Below are 25,503 nucleotides of genomic sequence, written 5' to 3' on the forward strand. Positions count from 1 at the left end.
ATCTAAAATTAGGCGCCAGTTACCACAGACCAAACATCTAAAATTCATCCGAAAGTTCCTAGTTCACCTGCCAGGCAGAAATATCGTATGGGTCAGAGCCAGGAGGGGGCTCCTCGCCAAGAGGCATCTGGTCATTAAAGCACTAGAGGCTACATGATGGCTGTGGTAAGGGTAAATAAGCAGTGTTGTAGAATGTCAACATGACCAGGCGGCCTATTTCACAGCACCCACTGTTGACATAACTGCTCTCTTATCTGGGGAGTGCAAAGCCTGACCCCACAATAGAAAACGGTGCCAGAACCAATACGGTAAGAAAAACCAACACACACCATAAGGGAATGCGTCTAATGGCATTACAAAGCTGTTGGCGACATCAGCGTGGCTTTAAAGCAGGGGTGTCAAACTCATTTGTGTCGCGGGCCACATTGTAATTATGGTTTCTCTCAGAGGGCCGTTAAGATTTTGAAATCATATAAATATTCAATCACCTCCTTATATTATTACATAGACAACAAATTGATAGATGTATAGTTTGGAAATCGAAATTCAAGGGTAATACTTTGTAACTATTGTTTAAGTTACTGTATTGTAAAGAGAGGTTGGGTAACAAAAACATGGTTGGAAATATTTATTCAATATGACAATTACATTTTTTTCCTCCAGATTTTAGCAAGAATCATGGCAGTTCAAGCACATGATTTGCTTTCGCGGGCCACAAAATATGATGTGGCGGACCAGATGTGGCCCCCGGGCCTTGAGTTTGACACCAGTGCTTTAAAGACTATGCAATCAAGCACAGGGGGGTTTTCATGCGCTCATACCGTGAGCTCATCAAATGAATAGGGTGTTTAGGGTCTTGGTAATCTGGGTAAAGGTCCCACTCTGCTCAGCCTGGTAACATTGGAAGGCCAGGCAGACGAGAGTACAGAAAGGCCGCGCTGGTTTGTGTTTCAAAGCCACGTTCGAATCCCCGTGTCAAAAGCTTATATTTCGGTGTCAAAACATATCATCTCCCAAGTAGTAACTCCTCTTTTTCATCTCTTCCATTCCTCTTCATCCCCTCCCCTGCTCGCTTCACCACCGTGGCCTCTTGACTGGATTGTTTGCATTGTGATGACCTGCTGCAAGCTGTTGCCACTCACTGGAAATGTTCTCCCTCCCTGTAATTCCATAGCTAGCCAGTATCCTCATGCACACCGTCCACACTGTCTTGTGCTCGAGCTCCATCTCCTCCCTCTAAAAACGATCGCTCCAGAGAACATACAATTTGGAATTCTGCCCTTGAAAATCACACAAAATGTCGAAGCTCAGACGGCCGACATGTATGACATTGCGCAAGACCTAGCATTACCGGTAAGCGCTCACTTCAGCCCCATCAAAGTCATCTCACACTTTGCTTTTGTGTCTGTTATGTGGCATTTGTTCAGCCTCAACAAAGTATGTTAAGAAAAGGAGAAATATACACAGGAAGCAACTTGAGGTAAGAAGACTGTGTTCAAAGCTGCCTTGTCATCAAAGTAACGGTAGAAGTCTTTTGTTTCTATATTTGACTATATTTATTAGTAGTTAAGCTCCTTGTGTTAAAAGCCTTTGTCCTTCAATGTGAGCGTTAGTGTTTTATTGCTTCTGTGTTTGGTTATGCTTGTATGCTTAAAGGTTTTATAAAGGACAAAGTTGGACCCTGACATTTACGAACAAAATTGGATGTTGAAGACCCCATTGTACCTTCCTGGGCGAATTATGAATCATAAAAGGTTCAGTGTCATCGACTGCCTGCAGCGTTAAAACTTGCTTTAAACGGAGGCGTTGACTGGAGACTGGCATATTTTGTTAGCCAAATGTTTTTTTGTCAAAATGTAGGTCATAATCAACCTTAAAAACTATACTTTAAAACAAATTAAAGGGCATCAAAATGTCACATATATGCCTAATTATTGAACAAGTTGTGAAGAAAAATAAAAAGTAAGCGGTATAACACTGAGCCCATGTCGCCCACTCGTGGTCATACATGGAGAAGGACGGGTCTTAAGTTTGAAGAGGATTTATAAACAGAAGCGTGGCCTTTCTTAAACCTGCAGAGGACCTTGTTTAGCAGTGAGAAGCAAAAATGTCAGTTTAACAGTTCGCTTCCAACTCCAACCAAAATGATGCACATGTCGCGACACTAATAGTTCTTACACTGTTAATTTAACAAAGAGAACATAATTGGCTACAGGCATTGGTTCTCAACAAGAGCGTTAACATTGTAGTTGTCGTTTGCACTGTTGTTGATTTACTTTCAGATCCAAGTGGAACTAGTGCCGCGGTGGATCGGGTCATGTCTTTTCAGCAAGTCTGTCTCCCAATGCAAACTGGATGAATGAATGCTTATGAACAAGCAGTGAAAGTAAGCAGCGGCAAACAGATGCTGCAAGACGGCCCCCCTCCTCACCTCTGTCTCGAAGCGGGAGGTTCCGGACACATTACTGATCAGAGCAAAAAACAGACGACTGAAATGGTAGCTGTGCAGCCAACCGGCCGTACGACCGGCTAACCCGATCCCTTTTCCTGTCTCCTCGCTTTGACCTTGGACACCGCCATTCTCCCACTCCTCGATGTTAAAGCTCAAATCAGTCTAACCAGCTGGGAATCTTTTTACGACTTCTTCCTTTCTTTATGGTTAAAATCATCCGGGACGCCAACCTCTTATCGGTAAAAATGGAAAGGGCGCTAATTTTTACGAACTCCCTCTTCCAATATGCTCCCGCAGATGTCGTGCTGGCGCAAGCTGCGACATAACTCAACCCCACATTGCCGGATGAATGTTTAGAAAGAAAAAAAAGAATTATTGTGTGATTTGGCTGACCTTGTATGCACTTCAAGTGTAGGCCGCAGCAGTGGGAAGAATGTGTTATCAGCGTTGGCTTTGCTGGAGTACTGTCCCAGAAAGAGATGCACAAGTGCTCTTCACAAGGTAACCAAGCGCATAATGTGGCCTTGCACCTCCTCTCCTTTTGTCTGAAGCTTATCAGTAATTACAAGAGTTAAATGTTTCTCTTTTGTTCCCCACGTGAACTCAAATTATACCGAGGGCAACCGCAAGACCTTGGGCTGGCTGCTTGGCGGCTTTCAGCTCTCTTATCTTCTTTGTTCCGTCTCGGCATCTCTGACAGGGCGCATCAGATGGAGAGGAGCCAGAGCTCTGTTTTCTCTTGCGCATATCACTCCCAGACTCGATCATAATAAGGGCAAATGGGGACAGAACTGAGAGGAAGGGAGCAAAGTGTGGACTTCCAACTGAGTCCCAAATGTCCAGCTCGTGACCTAAAAGGGGGAGTCCCACTGATGGATCCGTGAGGGAAGGAAATTCAAAGGACCAGAAAGGACAGGACATTCCAGTGAACTCCGGTTGATGGTATAACGCCAACGCTAGGATGCTGATTTACGACTGGGGGTATGGGATTTGCAGGTTGGACTCCCCATAAAACAAGACGTTCATTATCCTCGCAGGCCTCGGGAAAACTGATGGACAAACAAGATGAGCACAAGCCGGATGACGAGAAAGTCATCAAAATATTAACGGAACAAGGCCACTTTGAAGAAACTACTTGGTGGCACCTCAGGAAAGAGATCAAAGTGATGAGGAAGTAAAGGAAGATGAGTTGAACAGCAGGAGGGATCACGAAATGAGTGAGGAAAGAGGGGATGAAAGTGAAAAGAGGAAAGATGGTGCAAAAACCTGCCGATGAATCGAGATGTTGGTAGATCCTTGTGGTGCCGGTAGTGGTCTCCGCGGTCGTATTCTTCTCCAGCAAGCCAATGACTGCAGTGGGGTTGATTGTGCGTTTATCTCACTCTTGACAAAGCAAGCTGACTACCGGGATTGACGGAACACACGAGACTGTGGCGCCATTCACCCACACCACCGCTCTTGCTTTGCAAAAGCAGATCCATCTACCAGAGAGGGAGGCCAGGCCACCCAGAACGGCGTCGTCAAAGAGCCGCTTTGATGTGGCGTCAGCATATACTGTATGTGGTGCAAGGGAGCGATCACTGCAAAAATAACGTAAGTACTTTTTTTTTTTTTAACTGTCTCCTGTACAGCGTCATTACCTCTCATCGCTTCAGTAAGACTCCGCCAGGCTGTGCCAGCATGGAATACTGGAGCCTTATGGTCACCCCCAGGGAGAGGGAAACCTGCCCAGTCAAACCACATCCCAATTAACCAATTAAGTTCAAAAGTTAACACGGGACTCGTGTGAGGAAATAGTGCTGAGCGCATGTTTGAATTTGCCTTTTTGTGTGTGTGTGTGTGTGTGAGCGATTCACCTGGCTGCATAAATGGATCCAGTCGTAACATAAATCCAAGGAATCCACAGCTTTTTCAAATGATATTTTCAGTGCAACAAGAGAACAATAACACCAGTCCAGGAACCTTTTTGACATACCTTATATCTCTCTCAAAAGCTCAGTTGGCGGAGTATCAAAGTCATCCCTTTTTCTGCGGCATTTATTACAACAGAATGTCTTGACCCGGCTTGTTAAAAGAAGAGGAATAGATACAGGCAGTTACGTGAAGTAAGCTGTAAGATCCAGCGTCACAATAAGCTAGGTGACTCAAAGTTGAGGTGGAAAGTTTTTTGTTTTGTTTTGTGTCTTTTTACATTTTTGTTAAAAGAAGGATGTTGAAAATGAGATGAGTATTACGGTCGTCCGCAACGCAAATCCTCTTCACGATATTCCCTTGGTCTTTAAAGTTACGACGGTGTTTTATGATTTCTACGTTTTTAGTATGAGGAATGTTTGGAATGTGTTCCTTGTATCACCTAGCCGGGTGAACTGAATGTATGCCTTGTGTATAACGTGACAATGCATTCATGCGGCTGTGTAAACTAGTTCATTGCGCCCCATTTGTGAACTTGAAATCTCACATGGAAAATTGAGGACTCTCTATATTTTCATTTTTCTGTGTATCACCTGACTGGGCAAGAGGTAACCTCCAGTCTGAACATAAAACCAATGGCTATACAGACATCAAAATATCCAGACTTCTTCTAATGATATTTCCAGTGGAAGGTAGAACAACGGCAAGACCATTTCGGGATGTAAAATGGCTGTTTCCTGTTCGTCCCTCATATTTGGTCCTGCAGATGGGTTTTAATAGGTACCAAATGGAAGGTTTAGTGCCCCACAATTGGCCCACTGGAGTCTCTTTACAACATCGCGTTTTGGACTCGAGGCTGCAGCGCTGTCTCTCTTGTTGACAATATGCATCGGGCAGAGTGTTTGCGACTTCGCCCCAACGACCGCGTTCAAGAGGGGAGCCGCTGCGCTTGGCACGTTACACCAATAAAAAGATTTGTGGTTTGTATGGCACAATTGTAGCCGAGCTGATTTGCGCCCTGAAGCCAAATGCAGTGCGCTAGGAAGCAGGCCAACAGCTTTGGAGCGTGAGGTGAGAAACCCTTTTTGAATCGGCTCGGGATAGCTTTGTACTTTTTTGGGAGGGCGGGGCCTTTATCTGAAGGCAGCGACAATTTAAGTTCCCGCATGCGTGATTTACTGTGTGTTTGCTGTTGAAGAACAGGGTGAGAGAAGTTTGGGATGTCAGTGAACAGTTGGAAGGGCGAAGGACTCCCCCGATGTTTGTGCGGCCCCGGAGGATTCCTCCCCACTTCCTGTCTAAACACTCACCCCTACCTCAATGCTGGGAAGAAATGTGTCATTAACAGGGGGAGACCAAAATAATGTTTATGGGCTCAAGCAGCTCTGAAATCATTTTCCATATCAGTGCAACTGCATGGGCCCTGTGGGGGAGTAAATCTGATTTTCTCCTCACTGTGCCAATGGGAAACATCATGGGAAAGAAAACAGATTGGATTGTTAGAGAGATGGCCTGGCGCAGCTGTGGGCGTCTTTGTTTTTGGGTGTGTTGTTGTCTATGTGTGTGTGTGTGTGTATGTTAAGGAGGGGGAAAGAAATCACAATTTTAAAAGCGGATGTTTTGGATGTGCACGTGAGATGGATGAGCTCCACTCTGATAATGGCGATTTTATGCCCAGGGAATAATGATCCGGAACGTAGGAAAGGGCCTGGAAAGCATCTCACGTAACAATAGGTCAGCTAACAAGCTCGCTCAACAAACGTTTGGACAGGTAGCAAATGGCTTGCCTTGAGGAGGTGAGCAACTGCTCTGCATTCAAAGAGCAACGTGAGACCTGGCCTTGCAAGCCAAGCCTCTTGTATATTATCTTAACTAAGAGACATACGCTTTAGATTGGCTTTAATAGCTAGTGTGGGGTGGGGGTTAGAGGGGGGCGGGGCACGCTAATAAAGTACAATGGAACTAAGGTGCTTGGAGAGCAAACACTCTGTAATGAGCTTGGACCAAAAGTGTAGCACCCTGGTCTGGTTTAATATCTACTTCCTGTGACATCATAAACATTCTCATGAAGGCACTGTTACACGAGTCTGTGTGGAGACCTTGCTTTCTTGCTCGAGCTATTAAACTAAATCTGTGCGGTGGGTGTGGGAAGTTGTGAGTGCACAAGTGTGGGTGGGTGGTGTAAAAAAGGAGGTAATGGGCCTTGTCCTGGTCTCATCCTGTTGCTGTTTCGAATCTGTCCTCCCACTCCCTCCTTTGTCCCAGCATGGAATGTCTACTTGTTCTCTTCAATTGAGGCCAGTGACTCAACGCATTACTACAGTTTCTCATGGAGCAAGCACCACTCAACATCAGTCACAAAGAGAAGCTAAAACGGCACTTACGGTACCTTCGAAAAGCACCTCTCAATACCACACCGGCTTGTAATAAAGCGAATCGGGTCTACCATTGCCACGGCAACCCCGGTTTACCAACTTTGCAGATATTAGTAGTCCACAGTCTGCCTCACAATTTAAGGTTCTGAGTTTGAATGATGGCTTTCTGCATGGAATTCACAAGTTTTCTCTGGGAACTACGGTTTCCTCCCACAGTCTGAAATTAGGAGACTAAATTGCCCAAAGGTGTGAATCCGAGTGTAAATAGTTGTCTGTCTGTACCCTGTGGTTGACTGGCATCCAGTCCAGGATCGGCCCCGTGTCATGCCCAAGGTCAGCTGACATAGGCTCCACCTCACGTGTGACCCAGAACAGGATAAGCGATACAGAAAAGAGGTTTCCTCTCTAGCAGACTTGAGAAACATCCCCTGACCCTGGATTTTCTTTTCATTCCTACTCAATTAGGCTTTCTAAAATGACGGCCTGGTCCATGGCAGCACTGATGCTGTGTGAACACTTAACCTTTTTTTGATGTGATTCTCAGAATTGAGCACCACATGGAAAATAGACCAGTACCAGTCGAAAATGACAACCAGAGCCGTTAAAAAGCAAAGAGAGAGAAGCCTCTTAATTGCGGGAGCAACCATAGAATACTGATACTATAAATTGTTCAACTCCTGAAACGGTTGTACGGTTTGGAAAAATCATATATTTCAAAAATTTTGCATGCTCACTCCATCCCAGCTACAAAAAAACAATGCCCAATCTTTTTTTCCCGATTGCTACCTTTGCAAGGACATAGCTTGTCCTTGCCTTTTTGATATGGTGGTTCAGCACAACCATTTGATGCATTTTTCAAATTGTATATGTATGATGCTTCAGATGGGGGGGACAATCTCAGCATGCCTTTAGCGTGTCATTAATCACAAGAGAATAAGCTGACCAGGAAAACGCTCCATACACAAGTCCCTAAAAGTCCCTGACACCACTATCTACACTTGGCTCAGCTCACGCCTCTTACCCATCATCGGGATATTTCCCCCTGTAGCACAGAAAATCTTTCACTTTCCTCTAACATCTATTCTTCCAATTACTTCTCCTGTTCCTTCTCCACCCCCACATAAGCTGACCACATCCACTAAACTCAGTCCACAGGCATGCAGAGTGGAGTGTCGGAGGCGTAAGCTCCTGGCACTTTCCCCCACCCTTGCACTTGGCCCGGTTCCAGGACCCGAGCGCCCGGTCGCTCACTTGAGTATGGACGAGCCTCCAACTGAAGACGTAGGACTGTCTCACGTTCAGCCCTCGTGTTTGGTCATGCTGCTGCCATCCCAAAACACGTCTGGGGTTGGGGGAGGGGGTGGGGTTGGTGGGGGGAAGCTTGTGAAGTATGGTGAAAGTATTTCTCCACCATTCCATCAAGTGGTACAGTTCAGTTCATACATTCGTTATGGTAAACAATGATCTGGCTTGTGTTTCCAATACGGGGCGTGTAGGGGCATTGCCGTAACTGTGTCAGCAGTGTAAATAATGTACCAAAGGACTTGAAGATCATCCAGCACTTTATGTTGTCTTGTCTTTGTTGGCTATGGTATGCAGTGTGTTTACTTCTACCTTTGAGAAACTTTGAGAAACCCCAGAGGCTTCTACCCCCTATGTAAGGATGCCAAAACTGGTACCGGATACAGTGTAGAGAACCAAGCTTGAGAAAATGGGGATGGAGATACCAGAACAAAGACGTCTGTGACAATTGTGAGAAGCAATCTGGCTACCAATTGAGTTAATGTTTTCAAGATGACTGTTCGAAGGAAATTCCCCCCCCCCCCACCCCCAACTTGAGTAGCCATTTCAAATTCCCAGTGTGTTTTATTGTGAGGAAGTCAATGCCGGGTTAGTCAGTGGCCCTCGTGGGTGGTGTGTGCAGTCAGTCTGGGACCACTGATGTGTGCAGTTGTTGCCTAGTTCCATCCGGTTCCTGGTATCCCAAAAAGTTGCACTGATTAAGGAGTATGAGGTGTAAGTGGAACGTTTTTGACGTTTGAAAGACTTGAGCAGAAACGAGGACTGCACTAACAGGAAGAGAAACACCCCGTGAGGTGGGAGAGGAACTGACGAAGCCTTTGTGATGTTTTTACTTGGTAAGTCAACATTCTAAATTGATTTTTCAGTCTTAATTTCAGATGTACTCTTGGAAAAGAAAGCTAATACATTTGATAGGTGAGGGAATTTATGATTCCTATCCTTAACGGCAGTAGCGCAGTTCAGATATCGAACAAAAACTTTCTGGCATCTTGTCTTACTTGGTCAGATAATATCAAGTACAGCTGTTGCACTCAGTGTGATTTGATCAATTCTTGGACTACAAGAAGTAGGAATGGAACGTGTCATAGGACATAATAGAGTGGATACGGGAACTGAGGAAGTCCAGAGCCCTACAGTTGTAAGGACAGACTTCTGACACTCCAACTTTAACCCAACTTTTAGTACGTATATTACTAGGCAGGATTATGCAACAACTACTAAACATAATTTAATGAAACGTTGAAAAACAAATTCAAATATAAAGCAGATGGCTCGATAGAGGCTGCGGTTTCTGATAAGATTTTGTCACTTTTGTCAACATACCAATGAATATGTAGCAAGTGGGCATCTATGGCGGTGCACAATTTGTTAAGATTCAATCTTGGTGGTGGTCTTGGTTTCATTGAGTGTTATTCTAGTACTTTCTGTGGGTGAGCAGATATGCTGTTGTGTGTTGCTACCTTGTAACATTTTCCTGAGTTGCTTGCTGATCACTGATGTAGTCAACCAACACCTGCAATATTCCGATCATCTCTTGTCCGCATCACATTTCTGGTCGTGTGTCTAAAATGTCATTGTGTTCCTTCAGACAGCCACCTTGCAGATGAGAAAATGATTTGGCACAATATGGAAACAAATAATAATAGTCTCATTTTTATATAGCGGCGTTACAGTATGTACAGATTTTGACCATTCCCAACATTCAAAAGAACACATTGTGGGTGGGTGCTTCTTGCTGTTTTTTTTTTAGCCATTTTAACCATCACTTCTTGGCCCACACGAATCCTTCTATATCCATTATTGTATAATTCCTTAAGACAAAAAAACAATAAAAAACAAATCGCACCTCACAGGGTTGCATTAATGGGCGAAAATGCTAATCAGAGCGGATTAGTGACCCGAACGGGAGAATGATTATGACACCTTTGTCCCTGAAGCCCTCCGATTGAAACTGGATTATCTTTAGGAGAAAAGCGTGCGGGCTATGAGCTGCAACAGTTTCTCTTTGGTGGGGTTTAAGGTAGGCAGCACACTGACCAAATGCATCAGCCCTCTATCGCTTTAATGGCCAGCATTCAGTCTCCTTGCCTCAAGCTCTGGTTCTCTTTTGTTCCCATGACAACGGGGCCCTTATCCTCCCTGCCTGCTGCTCAGTCCGAGCTGTCCATGGGGGCCTCCGGTCCAGTGCCTTATGAATATGTGCGATGCTGCTGTTGGGAACAAACTGGCCTTCGTTGTCCCTATACATCCAGTTTTGCACATTTGATTTAGGATTGCTCAGACAGGCAGGTGTGTACACCACATACCAATGTTCCTGTCTCCCTTAATTCCTTAATCTCCATCGCTCTGAGGGATGAGCACCAAATGAGTGCCTATACAAGTGCACCGCTGGCACCACTCAAGAAGTGGAGCTCAAAATAGAACATCGACACGGAGCTGGCTCGGTGTCGGCAGTCTCCTGATAAGCTGCTAACCAAACAGATGTGGAAAGCAGATGTGGAAAGTTATTGTGGTGACCTCCATTCCCCCTGATCGTTACTGCCTCGGTTGGCTCCCAAACTCACCTCAGCGCACCAGACCACTTTTACAAGATGCACTGTCTCAACAACAGCTCAGATTCATTACGCTTCATGTTGTCACAGAATGAAGCAGATCTTAGAGGACTCTTAAGTGACACGATGAGGATTCGAGAAGACCGGAACATGGTGGAGATAGTGTCACAATACAGATTGGATTATTGCAAGGTCTGCAAGGTTTTTTATCAAGTACTGCTCTTCCACGAATGTCTCCTTGCTTGACATCCAGACACTCCTTTTATATGTTTTCTCTCTTGTCTCCCTTGCAGAGACACCTTTCTCCATTGCTGTGCACAAAAAGGCTTTGCTGTCACTCCCGATGTCTCTCTAACCCCTTCTTTCTCTCCAGCGCGACACTGTTAATAATGCAGGAGGATTAGTTGATTTATGTGAGCCGGAGGCACTGAGGAGGCTTGGCTTGGCTACCTAGAGGGGAAATGAGCAGAAAACAGGGCAGGATAGTGTATATATGGTAGATGGCAATGTCGTACTGCAGTTGTGGGTGTCTGAATGATGCGGGCTGGATGTGTGCCCGGCAACCATGCTGGCATTAATCCATCCCCCACTGTCCTCCACCCCCACCCCTGTTTTCGTTGGCGCTGTGACAGGGCTTTACCGCAGGCACTCGGGTGATTTGAGGTGGCACCAGAGATGGAGGCGATAAGGTGGGGGCACAAACCAGAAAGGCTATGACATTGTAGTGTGTCAGCAGGCTGCCACACAATGCCCCATATACCTTCAACACCTATTGCAGCATAGCTGAACTACTGTATCACAAAACAATGATAAAACAGTAGCACCTTTACCACAGCATGTTAAAAGCCAGGATTTACCCAGGTTTTTGTTCTGTATAAAACGACCCTAAAACGGAGTGGGGGTGACCAAGTCACCCTGGCAGTATTCCGCCTTGGATGTAGGATCAGCGCTAGGACAATACTTGTGTAAATGCTAAATCTTGAAGTGGAGGGAAAGTGATGTTTCACACAAGCCATTTGTTGAAAACACTATCCAAAAATGACTTTTTACGCCACAACAGATGCTGGTTGATGCAGTCTTTCAACTGATTAAGTGATTCTGAGATGCTGTGTCTGTGTGAAAGCACAGTAGCCTGCCTTTGCTGTGTTCTGTGTTAAAAAAGAAAATCTCTTCTGCTTAAAACGAAATAGTGGGTAAGGATGTAAACTCAGAATTCCTGCTGTCAATGCCAGGAAACCCATCAATACATAAATTAAAAAGCCATTACTTTAATTTCCGGTGGATTCTCAAATTGCTCCCTGAGGACAAATAATGCTTCTTTTTCTCTTCAATTTAATTGAGATTTTAATTGAGATTCAGATTTGGCCTTCGCAAATGGAGCTGCATGTTTGTGTGTGTTCTTATCGTACATAGGAGTGAAATATACTAACTACAATGCAAAATGTGGAATCAAGCGAAGCTGCAAAATTGGGTTTCAATATGATTTAGACATAGCATTTCCAACACAATGTATGATACACACACGTGCATGAGTGCTGTCTTCATACGTAAGCATGACAACGTCACGGTCCTGCCACTCGGGTGGGGGTAGTGGGCACGTAATGGCGATGCAATTTAACCATTGGTTAATGAGTGTGTTTTCCCATGCTTGCCCAGCAATGCATAATAGACAATCAGCGCCCAAGTACCGTCCACGTTCAACGTTGTTACAAATGGTCAATTACTCATCGCAGTCCTGTTAAACACGCAGTTCCAGCAGCCAGGGAAGGATTTCTGTGCTGGTGCAATCATTAAGCGTCAGAAACCTAAACTGGGAGACAAAACAAAACAAAAACAATCATCAAACAATGTAGACCAAGCAAAAGATAAATAGGAGATACAAATACAGCAAAAGTAATAGAACATGAGATACTTCAACAAAACAAAATCCTAATGAGGCTTATCTTGAGGTTTTTGTTCTGGTACCCTCTGGGATCGGGCCGCACTCCTGTGATTGTTAACCTTTAAGATTTTAGAGCCAGAACAATGCCGTTATGTTTTGGCATTGAAAGTAAAATTTTGCATTCTAGAAGTACTGTTAGTGGGGAGAAAAAAGCATTGAAGAAAAGAAAAGTATGGTATTTTGATATTGTTTTTTATAGTAGCATGTGTTTTTTCAGTGTCGTCTTCAGACCATCATGTCCATCTTTTTTCAGTAACAGTGCTTTTTGTTTTCCCACACTAATGAAATAAAAGAACATTGTATAAAAAATATCAAATTTTATGTTCAATACCAAAACTAAGTGGTAGTGTCCTGGCGCAATATAAGAAAAACTCTGGTTTAGGACCCAAAATGTCAATTTTCTTGACATAAACAGGCACGCCCATTCATATCTGTTGTGTTATTTATAATTACCCTGTGTACAGTTTATGTTGAAGGTATGGCGATATATTATGTACATGTGGATTCCTGGGACAAACCACATTTCTATTTTGGAAATTGCTTCATTACGATTTAGTCCACTTTAGGATGACATAACTTGGGCTTGGAGAGATAGGACTGCTTATTACACACCACCACAAGTATATTTCGGCTTATTGAGATGGGACCAAGAAAAGTCTAAATTTAGCTAAACTAAAAAAAAAAAAGAAAAAAGGGTGGGATTGTCTAATTCCCGATGTGAAATCAGAAGATGAGAGAAGTGGAACAGAGTGGTGAGAGAGAATGGAGGGAGGACGGAAGAGAGAAAGAATGGAGGGAATGGGTGGGGCGCGGGGGCACACTGGGGAACAGAGGCGAAAGTGTGTGAGAGCAAGAGGGAGCGAGCCTGGAAAAGTGTGTGCTCAGCTGTGACATGAGACCTCTGCGTGCCCACAGGGAGAGGCGGAGTGAGGACCACGACTCTTGTGTCAGCGCGCATGAGACACGCACACACAAACACACACACACTGGTGCGCTCATTCACCCCTCTCCCTGGGGCAGCGTTCAAATATGCCATGCTTAATTATTACGCCTTAGAAGCTAGTCAGCCTCTGAATCGACATGGAGCATTTTTATTTATTTTTTTATTTAAAAGACTGTGGCGCTGTCTTTGTATTTCTGGAAAAATGGTCTCCGTACACTCAGCGGTTTGCGAATTCTCTCAAGTGCATTTTTTTTAAACTTATCCCCCATTATTGATTGAAAAAAACAAACAAACGCAATATCAATTCAATTCTGTAGCGATTCGCAGTAGGGATTGTGAAGAGCAGGAGATTACTGCGCTTTTACTTTTACACAGCCTCTTTCCTGTCACACACATGCCCATATATGGTCAAGCCATTTGTTTCCACTTCCACAAAAAGGTCGACGGACATGTCAGATGTTCCCTCGCTGTTCGAAGAATGACCGTGGATCAAAGACTCTGTTTTGTCTCCTTCATACAGGCAGCGGATTGATGGGAAATTCCTCCGCCTCCTTCATGGGGACCTTTCTGGCCAGCAGTCTGGGCTCGCCCCCTTCCCACCCGTCTCACCATTCCCGGCCGCCCTCCTCGCCTTCCTCGCCCTCCTTCCGGGGCGGACCCCATTCCGGCGCATCGCAAATCTGGTTCTCCCATTCGCATGAAGGTATCTCATAAAACCAACCTCAATCCTTCTGGGTGCCATTGTTCTTTATTTTTAGGCTACACTCACTTTTTTTTTGACCAAAGCACATCTTGTAATCAGGCTCCCGCTCTTTTATTTAGGCACCAAAATAAGCCCCGGGCCCCAGTGTGTTTGGGACGGGAAAGCTGGTGCTACAGTTTTGGGCCGGGAACACAAGAGTCAAAAGTTCAGCCAGGGAATCTTGCGGTACTCGCCGTGCGTCAGCTGGAACGCCTATGGAGCAGCTCCCGTAAATTTGGGCCAGTAAAAAGGTTTGCCTTTGTGTCCCTCCCAACGCTCGGCATCAAAAAGGGAAAACCCGGTCGGACACATGTCACACGTGCAAAGTCGAGCAAATGAAAACGTGTGCTCTTTGTACAACGACGTTCAAGTATTCTGGGAATTAAAATGTTTCCGTGCAGGGGAATCTGAAAGTCTGAACACAGCACAATCCCTTCCAGGACTCTCATCCATTTGTTTCAATTCTTTAGTCTTCTAATTTCAAACAATGACGATCCAGCAAATCCGAAAATACTGTACAAGCAATGTTTTCAATAACATTTTGACATTCTTAAAGGTCATTCAAATGTTGAATAAAACTAGATGAAATCCAAACTGTTTCCTCAAACATTGCAAAACAAAATAGCATTTGCTCAGTTTGGCCGGACGGCCAGCTCTAGAAGGGGTTTTGGTCGTCCCAAACGTCTTCCATTTCAGGATTATGGAGGCCACTGTGCTCTTAGGAACCTTAAGTGCAGCAGATTTTTTTTTTTTTATAACCTTGGCCAGATCTGTGCCTCGCCACAATTCTGTCTCTGACCTCTTCAGGCAGTTCCTTTAACCTCATGATTCTCATTAGCTCTGACATGCGCTGTGAGCTCTAAGGTCTCATACAGACAGGGGTGTGGCTTTCCTAATCAAGTCCAATCAGTATAATCAGTACACAGCTGGACTCCAATGAAGGTGTAGAACCATCTTAAGGATGAGCAGAAGAAATGGACAGCACCCGAGTTTTAAATATGAGTGTCACAGCAAAGGGTCTGAATACTTATGGCTGTGTCATATTTCTGTTTTTCTTTTTTAATAAATCAGCAAATATTTCAACAATTACGTTTTTTTCCGTCGATATGGAGGGGGCTGTGTATACATTAATGAGGAAAAAAAATAATTTAAATGATTTCAACAAATGGCTGCAATATAACAAAGAGTGGAAAATTTAAGGGGGTCTGAAAACTTTCCGTACCCGTTGTATGTATTTTTCATCTCTGTATTAATTGTAAAAAAACAAAACAAAATATGAGTAAAATTTTTTAAAATGGTACCGTATATTTGTTAGTTACCGGTTAGTTTGAATTATATTAACTGTAAATAAATTTGAAAAATTATAAATTAAAATAATAAAGACAAATATTAGTAAAATATAATTGTTTTTATTTTATTAAATATTGGATTAATTAACCCTTTTTTTTAAACCCTCATCTACAAATGACCTGGCCCATCTGTCTCTCTCAAAAGTCAAATGTGGAAAGTTTGCCCAACGCTATTAGTGAGGCATACTGTTTAAGGAAGTGGAAGTGGCTTGCTGAAGGTTTGTCCACTTCATGTGTCACGCTTTTTAACATTCTCACTCAAATGTACTGTATAAAACCACTGTCTAGTAAAAGTTAAAAATACTGAACTACAAACGTTGAGCCTGGGAGGCACGTCTCTTCACATTAAGACTAAAAACAGCAGACCTTGTGGCGTACATTCCATTCTTCCCCCATTTAACGATTATGTTGTATTTTTATTTTAGCCGTACTATATATCACATGCCGGTACCGTGCTGAGATGGCATCATGAAAAAGAACACCAAAAAAAGGTGACTGTTACTTTAGAGATCAGCTTCCAAGTTGTTTAAGCTTATATGGCCTTTAAATTTGGAAGGTCCACTGTAATTCGTTTGCCTTCCTCCTATGACATAATTGACAATCTTTTGTTAAATACGTGATCACGGAGCAACCACATACTTGCATATAGAGTCTGTCAAAGTGACGGATTGGTAGTATTTCAGTCATCTTGCTTTTTAATTATTTTTAATTACGGAATAACCCTGCTGTTAGTCCATGGGTGAACCCCAGTGGGGAGGCGTGGTCACTGATCAGTGGCAGCCCACATAAGCGACATGTTCAGTTGTGTTCAGTATTATAGCCATGTGTTTAACAAAGTGAGTAAAGCTCCAAATCATTATAATAGCTTTCACTCTCGATCATCATGTCAAAAGTTGATTGCCTCCATGCAACACAGATGTGAAGCAGTTTGAAGGAAACACATTATATATATATATATATATATATATACAGTATATGTGCATTTGCTATCATAAGGATTTTAACATTTAAACACACTGCTTTTATAAACACAACCGTTGTGTGTATTGCATCCGTCCCAGTCACAGTATTTTCGCTCAAAACTGAAATGGTGAACATGAGTGTTTCTTTCCCCGGTTTGGTTGTCCAAGCTATTTGATTCTTGTGGAAAAGTAGACTAATATTAATAAGAGTGATGATGATAATGCTAAGGCTAGTAAAAGTAATGGCGGTGATTACGAGCAGGATTATTACTCGGTAGGCAATGGAGGCCATTATCTGTATTGCAGTTTAATAGCATATAACGCACTAAGGGTATGATTGAATCCAGACTGTTCATCAGCCGCATTCAGCTGTCCTCTCCTCAAGATAATTGCATATTGTCTTTTTGCGTGTTTTGCATAAAAAGCAAGTCATGAAAATGAGCGGAACAATTACCACACAATCACGCCTCCTCTCTCTGGGTATCGGCAGAACCCCTACCGTCGAGCATGGAAGGCACTGATGTGGGTCCCACTTTAAAAATATTCCTGCCGAAAATGGCTTCTTACATGCAGTTGCAAGCATACTGTAGGTGACCAAATTCGGAGTCAAAAAAAGATCACCAGTTTGGGCTTCTCTCGAAATCAAGTCAATAAAAAATGTAGCCATGTTATAGGATTTCATTAAGTGCAGATGTGCATGATAAAACAGTTTTGAACCCTCAATGTGTTTGAGTGGATTTATTGACTGTTTATTAAAAACAGTAACGCAGTATCGCGGCGCTAGGGTGGCACCCCTGCTGAGCCGCAACGAAATAAAAGTTATACAATATACAATAAGGAATATTTGTGAGCTTGAAATGTGGAGTGCACCCAGGACGCATAAAATATGACAAAATTATAAACATGTCTGCACGTGGGTCGCTTAGGCCGATAGAAAAATCGCCAAATAGGCGTCGAGTCTCGTTTGAGTTTGGGCCAATTTGTGATTCAAGATGGAACACATGACATAAACTATCTTTTTTTGGTCACAACTCCTCAAACAGTACGCAGCACCAATCATAAATTGGGTTTCGCAGCCGCTAAAATATGCTCGTGGACTGTGACATCAACTGCTCTGTTGTGGTTGTGAAGTACATAAATAAAGAAACGGCAAGAGTGGCGCAGTTTGGGCCCCGGTCGCTCAATGTGGAGCAGAGTTTCGTTTATAGCGTGAGTACTATTTATTTCCAACTGACTGAACAGCTACAGCACTTTGAAATCAGCAAGTCCTAGCTTAGAATCATTAATCAGACATTTTCATTTGTCCATAAGGTGATAGAACATGAGTACCTCATATAAGGTGATAGTTCCACACACATGCATACAGACCGTGAGAAGTTGGTTGAGATTTCAGAGATGCAGTGGTGCCTTGAGATATGAATTGATTAGGGCTTCGGACTTGCAGTCTAAATCCCCATTCGTTTTAGCATTGAGAGTAACGAATGACTAGCGAATCACAATAACATTGTTACTCCTTGTACTATTCTGAAATACATTCTGTACATTCTGAAATAAAAATCCAATTTGATTATTTGAAAACTATCTATAGCAGCTAACTAAAAGTGGGAGTTCGCTATCTGCTAAACTGCTGCTTAATGTGAAGTTGAGTTGAGTTCACAGCCAGCATACAGTGCGTAGGTCTGAATATTTTGCTTGCAAGTCAAAGCAAAAAAATAAAATAAAAAAAACCCCTGAGGAAATAAGTGCTTGTATCTCGAAATAATCGTAAGTCAGGTCACTCGTATCTTAAGGCACGACTGTACAAGGATTAGAGGTGCGCATCGTAATCGTGTCATTGATCGATTTCATGGAATTGTTGATGAATTGCGCCTGGAACCGTTCGAGGCAAAATGTAGCGCACTACTTGGCTGCGACCAGCAGAGGCGCTGTTGATTAAATCAAGTAATTTACCGTCTAAAGAAAAGCAACATGAGGTCAGCATAATGGGAAAATGGGAAAACAGCCACACCATGACACTCCTCCCTCTGGCAGCATCATTCTGCACAATACGACACTGGCATTACATTGGGAGTTCAGAATATTTGGAGGGATCGTTAATGTTCCCCATATTAAATCAGGGAAATTGACGCAAATGCCCATGAACATGTCAAATTGAATCTCAGTGATCCATTTGAAACTGGTTTGTCATTACAACTGATGTTGAAAAAACGGATCAGACTTGATAGCGATATAAGCCCCATTTCACACTGCCTTCGTGGCAAATTGGCAGATCAGTGGCGTAATGGTGGAGTCTGCATTTACAGTATTCGCCTGTGCTTCTCGAATAGAACTTGCTTAGGTGGGACTGTGCCGTGTTCGTAGTACACAATAACCCAGCTGGTGGGGCTTTGTGCATTCCGATAACTAGTTGCGGCAATTACTTTCAACACCGCAGGGGCATGTGCAGTGAATCTTGGGTAAAGTTGAATGCAGCTATTGGCGTTACTCCATCTGATACTGCATTGTTACGACAAATACATCGCAAAAGCCTGGAAAAAGTCGGCTTAGTTATAGCCAGTGTGAAACGCGCTAATATTTGTGCATCCATTTTCTATGGCGCCTGTCCTCAATAGGGGTCGCGTGTTAGCTGGAGCCTATCCCGTCTGACTCAAGGCGAGACCGGACTGATCGTCAGCCAATCGCATGCGCTAATATTTAGCTCAGTGTAAAAGAGGTGACTATATTATTCAAAGCCACATCGATGACAAATATGGAAACAATTATGAAGAAACAGTGAGCGAACTATATCATTTAAATTTACTACATGAATTAGTTTCTCATTCAGTCCATTCAGATCTGATATTTTTATTTTCCACAATTTAATTTTTTCTTCCTTTCAGTTCGGAAAACGCGTAAGGGTTGATGTCATGATTTATTCACCACGTTTTCCATCCTAATCCGAGCGTGGAAGTGGTTTTGCGCTGTTTTTATGTTTTTATTCTTTGGTCTTTTATAAGTACAAATGTAAAAGGTGTATGGAAGGGGAAAAAAACAAACAAATTCTGGTAGTGTGTGATTGTGGTAGAAAACAAAAAAGCAGTAAATGTGCTTTTGAAAGATTTTGTTTGGCAGTCAACTTAAAGGCAAAATTCTGGGTTCCTTGCAGGCCTCAAGCCAGCTGGACTGGCTCCAAATGACCTCTTCGTTTCTGCCAGCAATAATCTGAGCGCCGTACTCTTCACAGATACACACTCCGTTGCCTCCACACACACCTGTCTAATCCACTTTGGTTTGTTTCGCTTTTCCAAGCCTATCTTCAGTTGTCCATTTTCCCCGTCTGTGAGCAGTAGCTCACGTTCTCCTTTTGCGGGATTTCAAATGTCAACAAAAAGCCCACCCCCACCCTCCCCACCCCAACATCGCCGCTGCTCCTCTGCTGCCTCTTTAATTCTCTCTCTCTCTCTCTCGAGCCAGTTTGCATCCCTTCCTTTCAATTAGTCAGACCTGGAGAGATGCACCACCGTGCTGCCCCTCCTCCGCCAAACATTTTTCATCTTGTCTCCTCCCTTTCTGTGTCTTGATGCTTCTGTCACTTTTTCTCAATTAGCAGAGCTGACAGGCGGCCCGGCCCGCTCCTCCTCGCCGCTTTCCATACGCCCTCTCGCCCAAATCTTGCGGTGACTTCATGAAGCATCGAGATGTGTGAAGTCTTTCTCATGACATGTTACTCATTACAGCAAAGACCTTAGTGGTTAGCTTTTTTTTTTTTTTTTTTTTTTTTTACAATTCAATGACTGCTCAGAATGTTAAAAAGTCACCTAAAGCATTAACAGTGAGTTTACGAAAGGTTTTATAATGGCAACAAATTGACTCATGAGCAGATTATTTCAATTTCTATTGTCTCCTAAGGTGTACAATTATTTTGAAATATGAATAAATTGGAGGTCAACTGGCATCCCAGAGCAGATTATGTTTGACCTTTATGGTTCTTACATCAACAATTGACGTTTTATGGTTCCACTGTACGTTGACAATCCACTTTTATTGTTCCGCTATACACCAACAACCAACCTTAATGGTTCCACGGTACATCTACAGTCGACCTTTACGCTTCCACTGTGTATCAGGGTATCTGCAGGTTTATGGAAGCCAAATTTTTAAATACTTAATACTTGTACCTCTCTCTAGCTGTCTCTCTGCCCCTCGTTAGTTGAGGTACCACTGTGTATATGTAATATATATATATATATATATATATATATATATATATATGTAATATATATATATATATATATATATATATATATATGTCATTCAGCTTCTCTCAAGCCACCAGTTCGTGAGAAATACCTTTAGAACGTCTGCCGATCGCCTTCCTACGCTCTGTCAGTTCTGCCTCCTGCTTTGCCCGCTGAAAACGAGGGCACGCTTAGCGAAATCCCCTCTATGGCCGCTGACTTTTTTATTGTGGAGGGAGAGAAAGAAAGCGGAGCCGCTGTGCAGTCAGCAGACAGCGCTAACACCCTTCTTGCGTCGCCTGCAGCAAGAGCAGAAGCAGCAGCAGCATCTTCCCTTGTCCTGGCCAGATTAATGGCTGAATGAGCTACGGCGCGCCCAGCGGATCCCCCTCCCCACACGCTTGCCGCCCCAGTGGAGGGCATGCTGAAATTGAGCGGGCTGGCATTATCGGGCACAGCCAGACCACGCTGTGAAAAAGGATTACGCCATCAATCGTCACACTCTCTCCCCCTCCCCAAAAAAAAGCCCCTCTCCCAGAAAACAGCTCTCTCTGTATTTCTCTCTCTTCAACAAAAGGATTCCCCCTCCTTCCTTTGTAAATGAATGGACATAAATTTGTGTGCTTATTAATCATGACAGCAAAGATAGAGAACGAGACAAATGGGGATATGGGAAAAGAGTAAGAGTGGTGGAAAAAAAGAGGTGAAAGAAAGAAAGAAAGGCTACTGTGTGTAATTATCACCCTGCTGCCCTCTGTGGGAAGCGTCCCCTCCTGCGTTATTGTTGGCCTGTTTGCCCTCTCTGTGCATTTCATTAATTAAGATGAGAGGGCACAGAGGCTGCGCGGAGACGAGGTCATTTAGCCCGCAACAACGCTCTTCCCTTTTCAGAGCCACCACAAGCACCATCCCCATTGTTCCAAGAGCTAAAAGTGAGACATCTAACACTGCTGATGGAGGGAAAAGAAAAAAAAACAAAAAACATGCATCCGCACACACACAAAGCCAAGTGAAGTGCATCTGCGCTTTCCAGGATCAGGCCGCACGCTTGCCAACACAAATACATCTGTCTTTCATTTAGCTTGTACAACATTGTTTCTTTCCATCCCTCCTCACGATCCTCCGTATACCAGGTGTGATTTGTTTTAAGATGAGGATGGTGCAATGTCCTAACACTGGGACGGCCCTTCCTGTCAAACCATGTTTTCACTACCCTCCACCTACAAAATCGTACTCTTTAGTATTACAATAGATTTTTGTTAGCCTATCACAAGTCAGCAGTCATCAAGTCCAAACCTTGAACCGTAGGAGACTGTTCTTCTTCTTGGTTGTTGAAGGATCGTGGTCACACAGGACTCCGCTGTTCCAGAGGTTCTGGTTAGTGGTGGTTCTGATCAACACTATTGTCGTTAATGGACCAGCAGAAATTACAAACAGAAGAACTCTTTTGGACTTCAATGCCAGTCGAATTTGATTGACTTTTTGCAGATCCGAGTCCCTCAAGGGCACCGCAATCCAAAGATGACATTGATATGTCATAGGATCCAAGAGATGGTACAGCTCAGTATAGGCCAGACGAGTGGTTTTGGCGCAATAGCAAACAGACTTGAAATCCTTACAATCAGATGGTGTCACGGACATTTCTGGGAGAATGTTGGAAAGACATCACAATCATCCTCAAGCCTGAGCTTATCGTGTATTGTCTGCATTCTAAATTCAAGCGGGAAAGGCAAACATGATAGGCGGAGCCACTCCTTATTTGCGTATGAACACCACCAGCTGCATGGGACCTGGAGGATTATGTAGAGTTTGTGGGGATAACTGCATCATGGTGCTTATTGCCCTGTCTTATCTGCCATCGCTACCCCTTCCCGTGTTATCTATTTCAGCCGCCGCGGGGTATCCTCGATTCTCAGGGAGTCTGGCCCACACTTTTCTTCCCATGAGCCACTTGGATCACCATGCCAACGGCGGAGTTCTCTATGGTCAACACCGTTTCTATGACACCCAAAAAGGTGAGGCGCAAATGATTAAAATTTGATCTGAAGTGATAAGTAAATTGAATCCATAAAACATTGTATGGCATAATCTGATATGGGTATTTATTTAAAAAAATGCCCAGGGACATGATCAGATAGCTGAATATTGTAATTCTATGTACTCTTTTTCTTATTTGATTTGTCTTTGCTCTTTTCCTCTCTGTCTCAGAGAACTTCTACATTCGAAGTCTACCATCACAGCCACCGCTCATCTCAACTAATCACAGTCTGACACCATTGTCCAGGGCAGGCCCAGGACTCTCCCAGGGGCCTTGCAGCAGAGAAAGAGATCCAGGCGGTGGAACAAGTCTGCTTAAGAGTCTTAAAGAGGGAACTATGGAGAGAGGAGTGGGACCTGTCAAAGACAAGGAGCGCTCTAATAGCAAACAGGAGGCAAAGGAAAGACAACAGCAACAGCAGCAGCAGCAGCAGCATCACAGCCACCAGTCTGCCCTGCCCACACACCATCATCACCACCATTCCCACTCCCATCAACAGCACCCGCACTATCCCCAACATCCACTGCCCCTGGAGGAGGTCAACAGCCGAGCCCTGGAGAGGCACAAGGCTTCACTCCCAATGGAGTACAGCAAGGATCCACAAATTATGGGCAAGCCTTTGAGTGCTTGCTTGCACAACGGCAAGATACAAAATGGAGAGACAGGAAATGCGGCCGGGCCTAAGACGTCTATGCCCAGTTGCGGAGGGGAGGGCACACCTCTGGGAACTATTGGAGGCGGAGGGAACAGTCATGGCAGACATATGGGATCTAGTGGAAATAGCCGCTGCACCAAAGAGGGGATAAGTGGGGAGATGCGGATTAGTGAACAACCATCAGACTGCCTAGAAAGGGGTCAGGCACCACTCCACCACTCTTTGTCTTACTCTGTACCCCCACCCTTACAATTGGGTTCTACTGGAGCGGCACACCCCCATCCACACCCGCACACTCACCCCCATACACATGCGCACCCTGGAGGCTTCCACTGCCTTCAGCTTCACCCAAGCCACCCGCACCATCCGCATCCTTCCCACCATGCTCACCACCACCCAGAATTCTTCTGTCCACCGCCTCCTGCCCCACTAGGTAACCCTGCCTCACATGACAGGGGACAAGCAAATGCAGGGCGTGAACCTAAAGTCACAGCGCCTACATTTGTGCCATCTGTGGCAGACACAGGGGAAAAACATGGTGGGCCATTCCAGCTTAGTAACCCCGATTGCCAGATTGTTGGCAGTGGAGGTGGAAATACCAAGGACAAAAATGTGGACAAAAATGGAGGTGGTGGACATCACAGTAATTGGCATAGAAAACAACAACAGCAACAACAAGAGCAGCAACAGCATGCGTACAGAAAGACTGAGAAGGCTCCAGACTGGATGCAGTCCCACCACCATCATCTCCAAGCCGCCCAGCTTCCTCCTCCAATTCAACAACCGCAGAAGCAGCACCAGGCTGTACGCTCACGCAGTGTTGAGTGCGTAAACAATGCTGTTGACATGGACATGTTCAGATCCTCATTGCCCCAGGGACCCAAGACTGGACACTCTGTCCCCCATTCTGTCAACACTTCTCCTTACAGAGACTGTTCCCATCCAGGACCCCCACCGAATTCCTCCCCACTTGGAAACAAAAACATGAGTCAGCATAGTGGTCCGGGTGGTAGCTGCTCCTTACAGAGAGATGGCCAAAAAGTAGCCAGGATTCGCCACCAGCAGCATGGACGACCTGGCCCAGATGCTCCTTCTCCGGGTGACCTAAACCACGGAACGGTGCAGGAGATGAAGCGAAAAATTGACATGTCCGCTTACAGTTACAGCAGCAACAGTGGGCAGCAGCACCACCAGCAGCCCCCTGTGCCGCAATGGGCCATGAGACCCCCTCAGCACATGCCACACAATGAGGAGGAACAGAGAAAGTCCTACATGGAGTTAGGAAGCAGTACTATGCAACATTCACAGCAACAGCAGCAGAGAATGAATCTGCCTCCTCAGCCAACACCTGCACCTCCAGTCGGTCAGCAACAGCAGCAACCACAGCAACAACCTGAGCCCCAAGGCTCAACTCGGGCAGAGAGCAGTGCCATGAAAAGCTTACTTAAGTACAGCAACCAGCAACAGCCACAGCTCCTCTCGCAGAAAACCCCATTTGGTGGTCTTGGGAGCCTAAAATCAGGCCCTGCTGGAGGAAGCTGCGCCCTTCAGATAAACAAACAGAGTCTACCGTCGAGAAAAGGCCCGATCAATGACAGCGAGCGTCCTGATTACAGTGGACGACACCGGGATATCGGGGAAGCGGGCCACGGGGAAGGCGAGGTGCGGCAGCCGCCGGTTGGGATTGCGGTGGCCGTGGCAAGACAAAGGGAGCCGTCGTGTCGTTCATCAGACGGTCATTCCACCAGCAGACATGGCAGGGTTCATCCCACCGTGAAAGGTACAGTCAAGCTTCACTACCTCAATTATTAGAACTACAGCGGACCCCCACTGATCGCGGGACAGGGCCACAAATTGCCAAAATCCATGGATAATGGCGTCATAACTGACGCCATTGTAATTGCATCAACCCCAAGGAAAAATGTGAATAGGCGAATCCGCAGGTGCCAAACCACGACTTTGCGGGGGTCCACTGTAGGTAAAAAGGACTAATATTTGCAACCTAGTACTTATCATAGATTGCAGCCCCAATCACTAACTGCATCTGCGTTGGGTCTCACCTC

The 25,503-nt window shown here is 44.6% G+C and overlaps 1 protein-coding gene and 1 long non-coding RNA gene across 11 annotated transcripts in view; one reads left to right on the forward strand and one right to left on the reverse strand.

Moving 5' to 3' along the window:
- LOC133465528 (BAH and coiled-coil domain-containing protein 1) overlaps positions 1-25,503 on the forward strand; it is a 64,668-nt gene that overhangs the window by 23,109 nt on the left and 16,056 nt on the right. For 7 of the 9 annotated variants that reach the window (XM_061748431.1, XM_061748430.1, XM_061748434.1 and 4 more), the window contains 3 exons: positions 13,998-14,180; positions 22,637-22,762; positions 22,956-25,220. In XM_061748431.1, the coding sequence (XP_061604415.1) occupies positions 13,998-14,180; positions 22,637-22,762; positions 22,956-25,220 (2,574 nt within the window). Of the gene's footprint in view, positions 1-3,142; positions 4,046-8,680; positions 8,877-13,997; positions 14,181-22,636; positions 22,763-22,955; positions 25,221-25,503 lie in introns of those variants that run through there. The other 2 variants (XM_061748438.1, XM_061748437.1) reach the window with 2 other exon arrangements.
- Positions 1-25,503, reverse strand: part of LOC133465530 (uncharacterized) — an 86,738-nt gene that overhangs the window by 15,045 nt on the left and 46,190 nt on the right. For both annotated transcript variants that reach the window (XR_009784652.1, XR_009784651.1), the window contains exon 3: positions 9,501-12,402. This is a non-coding gene — a long non-coding RNA (uncharacterized LOC133465530). The remainder of the gene's footprint in view (positions 1-9,500; positions 12,403-25,503) is intronic.

Source organism: Phyllopteryx taeniolatus, chromosome 16, assembly GCF_024500385.1.
Source record: "Phyllopteryx taeniolatus isolate TA_2022b chromosome 16, UOR_Ptae_1.2, whole genome shotgun sequence".
Classification (NCBI taxonomy): Eukaryota; Metazoa; Chordata; class Actinopteri; order Syngnathiformes; family Syngnathidae; genus Phyllopteryx; species Phyllopteryx taeniolatus.